The sequence below is a fragment of the Erinaceus europaeus genome, unplaced genomic scaffold (genome assembly GCF_950295315.1).
Source record: "Erinaceus europaeus unplaced genomic scaffold, mEriEur2.1 scaffold_538, whole genome shotgun sequence".
Lineage (NCBI taxonomy): Eukaryota > Metazoa > Chordata > Mammalia > Eulipotyphla > Erinaceidae > Erinaceus > Erinaceus europaeus.
This window is the reverse complement of record NW_026647336.1, coordinates 32144-46712: the sequence shown is the minus strand read 5'-3', so window position 1 is coordinate 46712 and position 14569 is coordinate 32144. Positions and strand designations below refer to the sequence as shown.

The 14569-nt window shown below is 49.4% G+C and overlaps 1 protein-coding gene across 1 annotated transcript in view; it reads left to right on the top strand.

Moving 5' to 3' along the window:
* The window catches only part of EFCC1 (EF-hand and coiled-coil domain containing 1), a 33630-nt gene extending 28283 nt beyond the window's left edge, over positions 1 to 5347 (top strand). Inside the window, exons 7-8 of the mRNA XM_060183933.1 lie at positions 3685 to 3754; positions 4503 to 5347. Of these exons, the coding sequence (XP_060039916.1) occupies positions 3685 to 3754; positions 4503 to 4639 (207 nt within the window). The 3' untranslated portion in view covers positions 4640 to 5347. The remainder of the gene's footprint in view (positions 1 to 3684; positions 3755 to 4502) is intronic.
* Positions 5348 to 14569: the final 9222 nt, after the last annotated feature.

The window sequence follows — 14569 nt, the reverse complement described above, 5'->3', positions numbered from 1 at the left end:
TGTCTCTCCATCATTTTTTCTTTTTTTTTTTTTAATAATTTATTTCTTTATTGGGGAATTAATGTTTTACATTCAACAGTAAATAGTTTGTACATGCATCACATTCCCCAGTTTCCCATTTAACAATACAGCCCCCACTATGTCATTTTCATCCTTCATGGACCTGTATTCTCCCCACCCACCCACCCCAGAGTCTTTTACTTTGGTGTAATACTCCAATTCCATTTCAGGTTCGACTTGTGTTTTCTTTTCTAATCTTGTTTTTCAACTTCTGCCTGAGAGTGAGATCATCCCATATTCATCCTTCTGTTTCTGACTTATTTCACTCAACATGATTTTTTAAAGGTCCATCCAAGATCGGCTGAAAACGGTGAAGTCACCATTTTTTACAGCTGAGTCGTAGTCCATTGTGTATATATACCACAACTTGCTCGGCCACTCATCTGCTGTTGGACACCTGGGTTGCTTCCAGGTTTTGGCTGTTACAAATTGTGCTGCCAAGAACATATGTGGACACAGATCTTTTTGGATGGATGTGTTGGGTTCCTTAGGCTATATCCCCAGGAGGGGAATTGCAGGGTCATAGGGTAGGTCCATTTCTAGCCTTCTGAGAGTCTCCAGACTGTTCTCCACAGAGGTTGGACCCATTGACATTCCCACCAGCAGTGCAGGAGGGTTCCTTTGACCCCACACCCTCTCCAGCATTTGCTGCTGTTACCTTTTCTGATGTGTGACATTCTCACAGGAGTGAAGTGGTATCTCATTGTTGTATTGATTTGCATTTCTCTGACAATCAGAGACTTGGAGCATTTTTTCATGTGTTTCTCGGCCTTTTGGATCTCTTCTGTGGTGAATATTCTGTCCATGTCCTCCCCCCATTTTTGGATGGGGTTATTTGTTGTCTTGTTGTTGAGTCAGGCAAGCTCTTTATATATGTTGGTCATTAGCCTCTTGTGTGATGTGTGGCGTGTAAAGGTCCTCTCCCATTCTGTGAGGCTCTCTTGGTTTGGGTGGTGGTTTCTTTACCTGTGCCGAAGCGTTTGAATCTAGGTATGTGTCTGCCAGGTCCTTTGAGTTTTCTATCATTGCTGCCTGTGTATTTCTGTTTCTGCATTTAGTGGTGGTTTTGTTGTTGTTGTGACAGCAGGAGGCACTGTGGCTAAGTTGTTTGACTTCCCTGCTTATATATCTTGACAGAGGAGGGGAGATTTTATCCTGAGTCACCAGGCCACGTCAGAGTCCCTAATGTTAATATAGGGCCTCTGTACTGTTGTTCCAGCCTCTATGGGGCAATAAGCATCGGAAAAAGTCACAGTTGTACATTGGTGAGTTTTTAGGTGATTTTTTTTCTTTTTAACAGTTCTTTATTGCTTAAACACAAACCTGGAAGTGGTACAGCTCAGCTGCCAATCTCCCAATTTGGTGCCAGCTGTCCCTGAGCACCAGTGTTTAGTCCTGAGAGTCACTCCCTTAATCCTTGCCATCCACAAGCCACGGGTGTCTGTATCCACTCGTCTGTGGCCTAAGTAGTTTTCCTTTTTCTTTCTTCTTTTTCTTCTCCTTCTTCTTTTTTAAGTTGTTTTGTTGATTCAGACCCAGAAGTGCTGTCACCCTCCCAGTGTGGCATCAGCCATCCCTGAATACGGCCTTTTAATCTCAGGAATCTCTCCCTGTCTCCCTTTTCTGTCCACGAGTCACGTGTCTGTCCTCACCTATGGCTTGGTAAGTTTCTGAAGAAATCCTGGTAATACTTTGAGTTTTCAGGTGGTTTTCATTACTTTTCCTAGTTGAGCAAGGAGAGCAGCAGCTACTACTCTGCAGCCACACCTCCGGAAGTCCTGTCTCAATTTTCTTTTTAAAGAAGGGGTGGGGGGAGGGATTGGTAGAAAGGAGGAAGCTTCTTCACAAGCAGAAAGCAGGGCAACAAGTGTCTTCTCTATCTCTCTCCCTCTCTATATTCTCTGTATCCCCGTTACATCTCGGTTTCTGTCTCTATCCAAAATAAGTATATACATGAAAGAAAGAAATGGTACTAGGAGTAATGGAGCTGTACAGGCATGAAGTCCACACACACACACACACACACACACACACACCGGTCGTAGAAGTCAACTGTGGTGGCTGCAGAAATGGCTCACAGGTAGAGTCCAGAATTTGCACACATAGTAAAGTCCTGAGTTCAACCCCTGACACCGCAGGTGCCAGAAAGATCGTGTTCTTCTCCCTTTCCCTTTCATTAAGTAGGTCAGTTCTGGGAGGAAGGTGGTGGTGCACCTGGTTGAGTGCACACATTTACCCAGGTTCGATCCCCTGTCCTCCACCTGCAGGGGGGACACTTCATGAAAAGGGAAGCAAAACACTACAGGTGTCTCTCTTCCTCTCGCCTCCTCTATCTCCTCCACCCCCTCTCAATTTCTTTTTGTCCTATCACAGAGAGAGAGAGAGAATGTGTGTGTATGTGTGTGAGTGTGTGTCTGTGTGTGTGTGAAAGGGGAAAATGTCCTCTGGGAGCAGTGGATTTGTCATGCAGGCACCAAACCCAGCAGTAACACTGGTGGCTAAAAAAGTAGATAAATCCTTTTTTTTTTTTTTTTAGATAAATCCTTTTTAATATATATTTGTTGCTTCAAAAAAATCAATTGTGTCTTGAAAGAGCATCATTAAGAAAAGATTAAGAAGTAGTTAATTTGGCCAGGATAGTACAGTCATTGGGAGACAGAAGTAGGATCTGAGCACAGGGCCAGTGGCTCTCCTTGCCCATCAGTTTCCTAAGGCCTTGGGGTCACCTGTAGGCTGGGCTGACACAGCACAGCCTGGCATCCCACCCCATGTGCAGTGAAGGTGGGGTCAGCACAGAGCAGGGCCATGCCCCTGGGGGAAACGCTGGGCGACTGGGCAAATTTCTCATTCTTTCTCAGCATTCCTTTTCCTCCCTCCACTGGTTAAAATGAGCATACAGGATAAGTTGTTGCAGGGCAAGGAGATAACTCAGCCTGTTAAGTGTACCAACTTACATGTCTGAGATCCCAGAGAATCCAAGTTCAATCCCTGATACCACTTTATGTCTGAGCTTAGGAGTACACTCTCTCCATTTGCTCTCATGGTGAATAAATGAAAAGTTCTTTCTAAACAAGAGAGGCTGGGGAGATAACTCACCGTGGGGCCCATGCCTTGCCATGGACACAGCCCAGGTTCAAGCTCCAGGAACACACAGCTGATCTGATGGCACTGGTGTAAGCTCTAGTGCTGTGTTACCATGCTCTGTCTCTCTGTCTCTGTCTCCACCTATCTACCATCTACTCGTCAATCATTTGAATGAAAAAGCAACACAGAAGTTGTAAACAGGGCATGTTAAAAAGCCCTGGTACCACAAAGAGAAACTTAAAACAAGTAAATTGTTTCAAGGATTGAAAAAGCTAGTGCACAAAATTGCTCTCACTCGTCTGCTCCCCTAGTCCCTACTGTAGCACATCGAGGTAACAGGTGATGGGCCCGGCCTGTGCCATTCACCCACCAGAGCCTCTGAGCAGCCTGTCTAGGGCTAGGGGGCGGGGAGGGATAATGGGGGACTTTATCAGCCCCCAGAGAGCCACATGGAAGCCCACAGTGGTCCCCAAGTCCCAGTTGCTGAAGGAGAACACTCAACTCAGTTACAGTCTGAACACTCCTCCATTTCTTTTTAAGAACATCTCGAAAAGAGCTCTGGGGAAGATTCTGCTGAGCACGCTGGATGCCTGCAGGGACCTCACCCATGGTAGGAGGCGTGGACAAGGCTGGCAAGCCCCAGCCTCACCCAGACCCAGCACTCTCTGTCCTAAGTGTCTCATCTCTGGAATCTGCTCTGATCACCTGCAAAAGGGTGCATGGGCAGAACAGGTTTTGGAAGCTTGAAAATGCTATCTGGCAAGAGCAGAGGAACAGAAGCCCCAGTGTAGTCGGCCCCCAAGGGAGGTGGAAGGGCCCCAGTCACTGGGGGGTTGGGGGGGGTCTCTGAGTAAACATTACCCTTCAGGGTCCTCACAATAGCGTGATGAGGAAGGTGCTGATACTATGCCCATTTCAGAGCTGGAAAGACGAAGGCACAGACAGGTCAAATGTAGCTGAGGCTCTGAGCATCTCCCTTAAGCACTAAGCTACGCGCCCCTGCTGCTTAAACAAAGCCCAGGGGCAGCAGAAAGTGGTGGCTGGTAAAATTTGGATGACCAGGCCGAGCTCCTACCTCAGAGGGGCCTCATGTGGGAGTAGGATAGTGGCGAGTGGTGCAGACTTTTGTTTGCTGGCCTGCATTTCTGGGCCGGGTGCATCCCTGTGCAGTGCCCTGGGTGGTCCCTGGTATTAGGGAGGAGGTCAGTGTGTGCTGCTAGCCCCCTCACTGGAGACTTCAGCCGGGGAGAGAGAGGCAGAGGAGGGGGGTAGCTGGGAGGTTTCCAGGGATGTGGGGAAAGGCTCTGTGGACCCAACTACAGGGCTAACCCCCCCCCCCGCCCACTCTGCCCTTCTAGAGGAGACATCTGGCCCCTCTGCCATCCTGGATGCCCTGCACAAAGCCTTGGCTGGCTGTGAGCTCTTAAGGAAAGTGCCCCTGGCACCGGCCTCCGCAGCTCCTGTGCCCACCAACTCCGTCCTCATCTCCTGTTGAGGCACTGGCCCACCCTGTGGCGTGTGTTCAGCATGACAGCCATCAAACCAGCCTTCAGGATGAGCCTGACTAACCTCCAGGATCTGCTGCTGCCACATCCTGGAAATGCTGGAGACCCCAGCTCCTTCTGAATCTCTGGGAGGCCTAAGCCCAGAGTCCCCCCCCACCCCGCCCTGCAGTGCCTGGCAGCCATCTCTCCCTTGCGCCCCACCCCCAGATGCCCCTGTAGCTCCTGCGTTCCTGCCGCCAGAGTTCACTCAGGCCCAGAGGTTACTGGGTCAGTCTGTACCTGCTGCTGCACTTGCAGTGCAGGTGACACTCTCCTGCTCAGAATCCCTTCCTAGACTCCAAGGGTCTCTTCTTGCCACACTGCCCCCCTCTTCCCACCAGCGTGCCTGCTGCAAGGACACTGTGCCCAACCTTCAGGCCACACCTGGGACTGGGGAGATGACCTAGCCCCCGCAGTGGGGGGAACGCTATAGGGGTGCTCCTGGTGGAGGCTGGCCTTGAACTAGCTCTGGCAGAGAGGTAGGATTTAGATGGGGAGAAGAGCAAAGGTGTTGTCACAAAGGGTCCTTGTTTATAAGGTGCAGGAGTCCCTCTCCCCTGAACACAAAGTAGGTGCTAGACCTGAGGTCACAAGAAGGTCTAGGCGAGAACACTCAGTTCACCTGTCTTGAGCTCTCACAGGAGAGAAAGGTGGGCTGGCATGTGGATGAAGTCAGTGCTGAATCTGATTTAAAAGACTGTCATGACAGTCTAGTCAAGAGAGAGTAGTTGGGTCTAGGAGGACAGAGACACTGCACAGGGGGCTCCGGGTGAGAGTACATTCCTGGTGGGAGCAGATCATGGGGTCCTGGTGGCAGACGAGGGTCTGGAACCATGTGCCACAGGCCACCAGGTGACTGTGAGCTGCTTCACAGAGAGGTCCTGGAGGGGATGAAAGAGACTCTGCAGGACCATGTGAGCAAGGGGCACCCAGGAGTTTGGATCCAAGGTCACGGGACACAGGAAAGAGGACAGTGAGGGTAGAGTGTCCAGGGATGACCAGGTACGGATGAAGGATGACATGTGGCTTCACATCTAACCTTAAGACATCCGACGGCTTAGGGAGTAGCTGTGGGCTCCCGAGCGGGGCAGAGCAGGCCCAAACACCTGTTTCCACATGTTTCCTCTGGAAAGGAAATAAGAGAGACCAAGGCCAGTGGCCATCACAGAGGAACCTGTCAGATGAGGCCAGGCCTTTTTGAGAAGATCCTCAGACTTCCCCAGTGAGCTGGCCCGGCACTGAGGAAGCTGCTCTGAGCAGTGAAGGTGGCCCAGCTCCCTTCTCTTTACTCAGCCTGACCCCCGGGCCCTGCTCCTTCTCTGCCCTCGATGACCCACGATCCAGCTGAGCCCCACCTGGCCCCTCCCAGTCAGCAGGGCTGGCTGTTCTGTATCCTCATCACAGTGGGGTCACAGGAGTCTACATGTGTTAGGATTCACGGAACTGGAACTCCCTTGAAAACATCGACCTCACTACGTGTTAATAAAAGATGAAGAGAGGCTAGAAAAGACATTGCTGAAGTGCCCCAGCTCTGGCCATCTGGAACCTCCAGAAACAGGAGGGACGAGCTCTCATAGACTTCTATCTACACTACGTTTCAGCACCAGACGTCTCCTAAGAAAAACCTTCTCAGGAGTCGGGCGGTGGCGCAGCAGGGTAAGTGCAGGTGGCGCAAAGTGCAAGGACCGGCGAAAGGATCCCGGTTTGAGCCCCCGGCTCCCCACCTGCAGGGGAGTCGCTTCACAAGTGGTGAAGCAGGTCTGCAGGTGTCTTTCTCTTCCCCTCTCTGTCTTCCCCTCCTCTCTCCATTTCTCTCTGTCCTATCCAGCAACAACGACATCAATAACAACAACAATAACTACAACAATAAAAAAAACAACAAGGCCAACAAAAGGGAATAAATAAAAGAAAAGAAAGAAAGAAATTTTTTTAAAAAAAAATTTGAAAAAAAAGAAAAGCGTTCTCTTGAGTCAGCAAGATGGCTCACCTGGACATGACCCAGGTTTGATCCCAGCCTTCACCACACTGACGGAAGGTTTAGTGCTGTGGTGTCTTTCCCTCTCTGTCTCTGAAAAAAAAAAAAAGTAGGAAAAAAAAAGTAGTGGTGAAACTCTGATAATGACCAAAACTTAATTAAAAACCTCTCTTGTCTTCACCACAATGGCAGCTCACCTGATAATATGCCCTTCATCCCATGGGAGGTGATGAGGTTGACTAGGATGCAGTGGTGCCCAGACAGGTAAGGGGAGCAGCCCAGCACCACACAGCAAGGTAATGCCCAGGCCTGGAGCAGGGCTTTGTCTTCTGAGCCTGAAGCTCATGCCCTGTCTACCACGACTTTGGCTAGGAACCTCCTGGCCTGCTAAAGATTGGGGTAGGAGGTCTGAGTTAGTTATGGTACCAGCTAAATCACCTTAATAAAGAGACCCCCGTTATGTGGAAAACTGAGAAATGTTATGAATGTATAAACTATTGTACTTACTGTCAACTGTAAAACACTAATCCCCCAATAAAGAAATTAAAAAATAGTAAAATAAAAGATAAAGAGGACCCCCCCCCAATACTTTGGGTCAAGCAGGACAGACAGTGACTTTTCTCTTCTAATAGGCAGAGGTGAGTGGTCCTGGTTGGCAGACAGCTCTGCTCCACATGGTCACCAGAGACCCAGTTTCCTTCCACATTGCTGCTCTCCCATTTCCCAGGGCTCTGTCCTCCTTCACATGGTGGAAGCCAATTCACCAGCACTGCACTGCACTGCCTGACAGTCCACAGGAAGAAGAGACAGAAAGGGTCACTCTACTCACACCTCTTCTACTCTCAGTGCACTGGTTGCTCAGCTGCAAGGCAGGCTGGGAAGTGTAATGTGCTAATGCAAATAGCACTGAAAGAGAACTTCAGGCTTCCAGTCCAGAAAATAAAGAGCCTACAAGTCACCCTCAGTCCTCACAAGTGAAAAGCTGAGCCAATCGGACAACCCACAGCTCTTCTTCAGTGTGCCAGAGAGATGAGGACACAGGCCAAGGGCTGCCTCTGACCGGGAGAGACAGAGTGTCAGGACAACCTGAGCAGAAACCCGCCTCTGCAGGAACCAGGGCAGGGTGGGAAGACTGAATCCTAGTGGACATATTGCTGGAGGCTCAGTACTGACAAGCATCACAGTTGAGAACTCCAGGGGAGGGGCCTGGTGGTGGTGCACCCAGCTGAGTGCACATATTACAATATGCAAGGCCTGGGGTTCGAATCTTTGGTCCTTACCTGCAGGGGCAGGAGGAAGCTTCACGACCTGTCAAACAGGGCTACAGGTGTCTCCCTGTCTCTCTCCCTCTCTCCCTCCCCCTTCCCTCTCGATCTATTTCTCTATATAATAAATAAAAATATTAAAAGAAAACAAAACCTTCGGGGGCCAGGTGGTAGGGCAGCGGGTTAAGCACATGTGGTGCAAAGCGCAAGGACCAGTATGTGGATCCCGGTTCAAGCCCCCGGCTCCCCACCTGCAGGGGGAGTCGCTTCACAGGCGGTGAAGCAGGTCTGTAGGTGTCTTTCTCTCCCTCTCTGTCTTCCCCTCCTCTCTCCATTTCTCTCTGTCCTATCCAACAACAACAATAACAATAATAACCACAATAAAAATAAACAACAACAAGGGCAACAAAAGGGAAAAAATAGCCTCCAGGGGCAGTGGATTTGTAGTGCAGGCACTGAGTCCTAGTGATAACCTTGGAGGCAAAAAAAAAAATCCTCCAAGGGGCCCAGTAAAGGGGTATGGGTCCACTTTTATCTGTGATTAATAGGTTATAAGACTGTAAGATTACAGTGTACAGCTCCACCGTACACCCACTTTCATGTGTGAGTAACAGGCTATGAGACTGTCAGAGTACAGTGTACAGCTCCGCCGTACACCCACCACCAAAATTCTGTGTCCTCACACTCCCACCTTCAAAACTAACCACCAGAGTTCTTTTTGAGTTTTACATAGAAAAAAAAAAAAAAAAGGGAAAAACACAGGCGTGATACCCATCATAGAAATTAACTGAAGGGTTGTAGACCTAAAGATAAAATGCAAAATTTTATTTGGGGGGGCTGGATTACCATACACAAGGACCTGGGTTCAAGCCCCTGCTCCCCACTTTCAAGGAGGAAGCTTCACCAGTGTGCAAACACGTCTGCAGGTATCTTTCTCTGTGGCCTATCAAAAAGGGGGAAAATGTAATCAGGATAACCCTTGTGGTAATAATAAATACACTTTATTTATTTAGCCATCAGGGTTATTGCTTGGGCTCAGTGTCTACACAACTCCACTGCCAGTAATAGAGTGGGAGGAGAGACAGACAGACAGACAGACACCTGTGGCACTGCTTCACTGCTTGTGAAGCTTCCCTCCTGCAGGTGGGGAGTGGGGGCTTGAACCCAGGTATTTGAACAGCGTAATAAAGGTATTTGAACAACGTAATTTGAACAGTGCACTCTACCAGGTATACCACTACCACGATCCAAAATGTAAACCTTTTTTAAAAATATTTATTTTCCCTTTTGTTGCCCTTGTTGTTTTATTGTTGTAGTTATTATTGCTGTTGTTATTGATGTCGTCGTTGTTGGATAAGACAGAAATGGAGAGAGGAGGGGAAGACAGAGAAGGGAGAGAAAGCTAGACACCCGCAGACCTGCTTCACCACTTGTGAAGCGACTCCCCTGCAGGCGGTGAGCGGGGGCTCAAACCAGGATCCTTATGCCAGTCCTTGCACTTTGCGCCCACATGCACTTAACCCACTGTACTACTGCCCGACTCCCCAAAATGTAAAGCTTTAAAACTCCTATAACACAGAAGAAAAAGATCTAGAGGCCCAACGAATGGCTGTCACTTTTTTTTTTTCTTTTTCTTTTTACCAGAGTACTGCTCGGCTCTGGTTTATGACAGTGTGAGGGATTGAACCTGGGGCCTCTGGCATTAAAAGCCTGTTGTGCTGCCACTGGTGCTAAATCCCTGACCCGAGCCATCACTTTTTAAATACACCACTAAACACATGGCCCACCAAAGGAGTAACTGATAAGCTAGACTTGATTAAATTTGAAAATTTAATAAAGACACACACCCCATAAGAAGGCAAGTCACAGGCTGGCAGAACATATTTGCAAAGGAAATGCCCAACAAAGGGCTATTATCTAAAAATATACAAATTCTTCTTCAAAGTCAGTAATAGGAAACTATCAACCTGATTAAAGCATGAGGTCAGGGATGCAGTTCAGTGACTGAGCACAGAGCCACATGTCTAAGGTCTTGAATGTGGCTCCTGGCATGCCCCTTCCCCACTTCAAAAGGGGCAAAGCCCCTAAAAAGCCAATTCACCAGAGAAGATAAAATGAGAGCAAAATTGCCTAAGAAAAGTGGTTCAAAACTGTATGTCATCTGGAAATTAAACGTAAGGCGATAATGAGACTGCACCACACCTTCAGGAGGAGCAGCACCTGAAGCCCTGAGCGCCCGGTGCTGGCAATGACGCAAGAGCAGCTCGTGCCCCTCGCTGGGGCCAACGTAAGATGCTCTAGCCCCTTAGGAAGACCGTTTTCAGCACTTCTTACAGAACTAGTCATATTCTTTTTCTATCAAAGCCAGGGCCTCACACATGTATGATTAACCTCTCATGGGAAGGAGTATTTTTTTTTGTTTGTTTTTTTGTTTTTGTTTTCACGAAGCTAAAAAGGCAGAAGGAGAAGGAGAAGCCGAGCATCAGAGCTTTTCCCAGTGCCATGGCACTCCCATGTGGTGCTGGGGCTTGAACCTGGACTGCACCAACGGCAGAGCACACACCCTGCCCAGTAAGCTCTCCCTCAGGCCCCTAAAACTGAACATATTCTTATCACACAACCCAGCAACCATAGTTGTTGATATTTGCTCAAATGAGTCAAACATTTATGGCCACACAACATTTATACGAAGGCGTGTACAACAGCTTTATTCAAAAGTGACAAAACTTGGGAGCAACAAGATGTGCTGAAGTGCCTGAGTGGATCCATAAACCCTGACAGGTCCAGATGATGGGATGTTACCCAGCACTAAGTAAAGACATCAACAGTCAAGTCATGTGACAAGCAGAGCCTTAGCTGCATGTTGCTAAGAGAAAGAAATCAATCTGGGGGGTCAGGTGGTAGCGCAGCGGGTTAAGCACACATGGCACAAAGCGCAAGGACCGGCATAAGGATCCCAGTTTGAGCCTGGGCTCCCCACCTACAGGGGAATCGCTTCACAGGCGGTGAAGCAGGTCTGCAGGTATCTTATCTTTCTCTCCCCTTCTCTGTCTTCCCCTTCTCTCTCCATTTCTCTCTATCCTAACTAACAACGACATCAACAACAACAACAATAATAAAAAAGGGCAACAAAAGGGAAAATAAATATTTAAAAAGAAAATAGAAAGTAATTAATATTTTTTTAAAAAATAAAATAACAAACTGGATGCTTTCATTTATGATAAACTCTCCTGTCAACAGCCAGAAAAGAATTGAGCCCTCCAGCTCCAATCCTTCTGATGAGTCTATCCCCGGCTGAGACTCTAACTGCAGTGCTCAGAACCGAAACCAGCTAAGCCCCCAAGCTCTCACACAGAAACTGTGTGAGATGACAAATAAGAACATGTTGCTGTTTTATTTTATTTATTTTTATTATTATTTATTTTCCCTTTTGTTGCCCCTGTTGTTTTTTATTGTTGTTGATGTCATCGTTGTTGGATAGGAAAGGAGAAATGGAGAGAGGAGGGGAAGACAGAGAGGGGGAGAGAAAGACAGACACCTGCAGACCTGCTTCACCGCTTGTGAAGCGACTGCCCTGCAGGTGGGGAGCCGGGGGCTCGAACCGGGATCCTTACGCAGGTCCTTGTGCTTTGCGCCACCTGCGCTTGACCTGCTGTGCTACCGCCCGACTCCCCGTGTTGCTGTTTTAAACTGCTAGTTTGGGCACATACCTTTTCTTAAAAAGTTTTAGGGAGACACAGGCTAATTTGACTGGGGTTGTGGCCACTGTTTAGCATAACAATAACCAGCAAAAGAGCAGTATAGTCATCAGCAAGATGGAGAAGAGTCCCCCCACACCAGGCACAGAGACAGCTGAAGACTGAAGGAGCGCTAAGAACTAAGGGGATCAGGAAAGGGACGAGGGAGATGTGAGCCCCTACGGGCCTGATGGCTGCAGGGCACCCCTCCTGCCACCCCCTTCAGTCAGCAGAATGACGTGCTATGCCCTGGCTCAGGGCAGGTCCAAGGGCAGGGGAGCAGGCAGCTAAGAGTCCAAGGGCTGGCCAGAAACAGAGTACGTGTCAGCACAGGCCCCAGTGGACTTTACTCACAAGACAAATTCAAAGATAGAAAGAGTATGAAAGTTAACACAGTGGCCACAGAGCATTACACCTTAAGTGCAGGCCTCTCTGTGCAGCTACATTTTATGCCGTGAAGCTGGTCGTGGGAGCTTTGGGGGGGGGGGGAGAGTGAGATTATAACCCAACCTTATTTCAGGAAAAATAGGAGAATCCAGAATCTGCAGCTACATTTTATGCCGTGAAGCTGGTCGTGGGAGCTTTTGGGGGGGGGGGGAGAGTGAGATTATAACCCAACCGTATTTCAGGAAAAATAGGAGAATCCAGAATCTGTGAGCAATCTTCATGTATGAACTGTTCTTTAGTCTTTTTCCCAGAGGGATCCTTTGGGACTGTTCAAGTGATCTGTAACTCATTAAAAGCATTGTCTGCAAATCTCTAACTAATGTGCTTGCTCACCTTCTGGCAAAATCATTCTGTTGGCCTTAAATTGCCCCCAACTCCCCACCAAAAAAAATATCATGTTGTTTCAGACTCTGGCCACTGGGTGGCAAGCGCGCGCACTGTACCAGAAAAAAAAAAAAAAAAGGTTCAAAGTGACCTAATGGCGGTCACTTCAAAAAGGCACAAAACGGCAGAGGCTGGTGAGGGTGTGCAGAAAGGGCTCCTTGTACACGGTTGGTGGGAATGTAAATGGTTTCAGCCTCTGTGGAAAACAGTAGGGTGATTTCTCAAAATATTAAAAAATAGATCTCCCACTCCTAGGTATCTATGTATGTAAGAACACATGAACACTAATCTGAAAAGATTTATGTGCATTTAATGTTCATCACCGCACTGTTACCACAGCCAAGATCTGGACAGAACACAAATGTCCTGCGACAGATGAGTGAATTAGGATGCTGGGGTATATTTACCCACTAGACTCAACTGAACAACAAGAAAAGGTGAAATCCTAGCAGTCTGGGAGGTAGTACAGTGGGTAGAGCGCTGAACTTCTGTGTATGAAGCCTTGAGTTCAATCCCTGACATTGCCAGAGTGGTCTATCTCCTCGCCCTCGCCCTCTCCCTCTCCCCCCTCTCTCCCTCTCCCTCCCCCTCTCTCCCTCTCCCTCTCTCCCTCTCCCTCCCTCTCCCCCTCTCCCTTTCACTCTCCCTCCCCCTCTCTCCCTCTCCCTCCCCCTCTCTCCCTCCCCCTCTCTCCCTCTCCCTCTCTCTCCCCCTCTCCCTTTCACTCTCCCTCCCCCTCTCTCCCTCTCCCTCTCTCTCCCCCTCTCCCTTTCACTCTCCCTCCCCCTCTCTCCCTCTCCCTCCCCCTCTCTCCCTCCCCCCCTCTCCCTCCCCCTCTCTCTCCCTCTCCCTCTCTCCCTCTCTCCCCCCTCTCCCTCTCCCCCCTCTCCCTCCCCCTCTCTCCCTCTCTCCCTCTCCCTCCCCCTCTCCCTCTCCCCCCTCTCCCTCCCCCTCTCTCCCTCTCCCTCTCTCTCCCTCTCCCCCCCCTCCCTCTTCCCCCTCTCCCTCCCCCTCTCTCCCTCTCCCTCCCCCTCTCCCTCTCCCTCCCCTCTCTCCCTCTCCCTCTCTCCCCCCTCTCCCTCCTCCTCCCCTCTCTCCCTCCCCTCTCTCCCTCTCCCTCTCTCCCCCCTCTCCCTCTCCCCCCTCTCCCTCCCCCTCTCCCTCTCCCTCCCCCTCTCTCCCTCTCCCTCCCCCTCTCTCCCTCTCTCCCCCCTCTCCCTCTCCCCCCTCTCCCTCCCCCTCTCTCCCTCTCTCCCTCTCCCCCCTCTCTCCCTCTCCCTCTCCCCTCTCCCTCCCCCCTCTCCCTCCCCCCTCTCCCTCTCTCCCTCTCCCTCTCCCCTCTCTCCCTCCCCCCTCTCCCTCTCTCCCTCTCCCTCCCCCTCTCTCCCTGTCCCTCCCTCTCCCCCCCCATACATAAGTCAGAAAGAAAGCGGAGAGGAAGGAAGGAAGGAAGGAAGGAAGGGAGAAAAAAAAGAAACCTTGTCTTTCATTCTGACATGAAAGGAACTGGAAAGGATCACGCTAAACACTGGCTGTTCTCACTTATATGAAATCTAAAGAAACAAAGAGAGAGGACTGATACTGTCAAAGAAAGACAAACCTTTAGTCTCTTGACTCCAGAACTGGGGGTGGGGGGGGGGGTAAGGGTCTGTGAGAGCATGAGACTAGCACTTAGCAACAAATTTTAAAGATGTGTGAAATGAACCCCTAAGACAGTTCTGGTGGCTCGGGAGGTGGACTAGTGGGTGAAGTGTTGGACTCTCACGTATGAGGCCTGAGTTCAATCCCTGGCAGCACATATGCCGGACGATATTCTAGTTCTCTTCCTGCTACCCCAATAATAAATAAACAAATTTTTAAAAAGTTCTGGGGGGCAGGTGGTGGTGCACTGGGTTAAATGTATATATCACTATGTGCAAGGACCTGGGTTTGAGCCCCTGCTCCCCACATGCAGTGGAAATGCTTTGAGTGGTGAAACAGGTGTGCAGGTGTCTCTCTTTCTCTCTCCCTCTCTATCTCCCCTTCCCTCTCAATTTCTCTCAGTTCTGTCAATAAAAAAAATTCAAAAGAAAT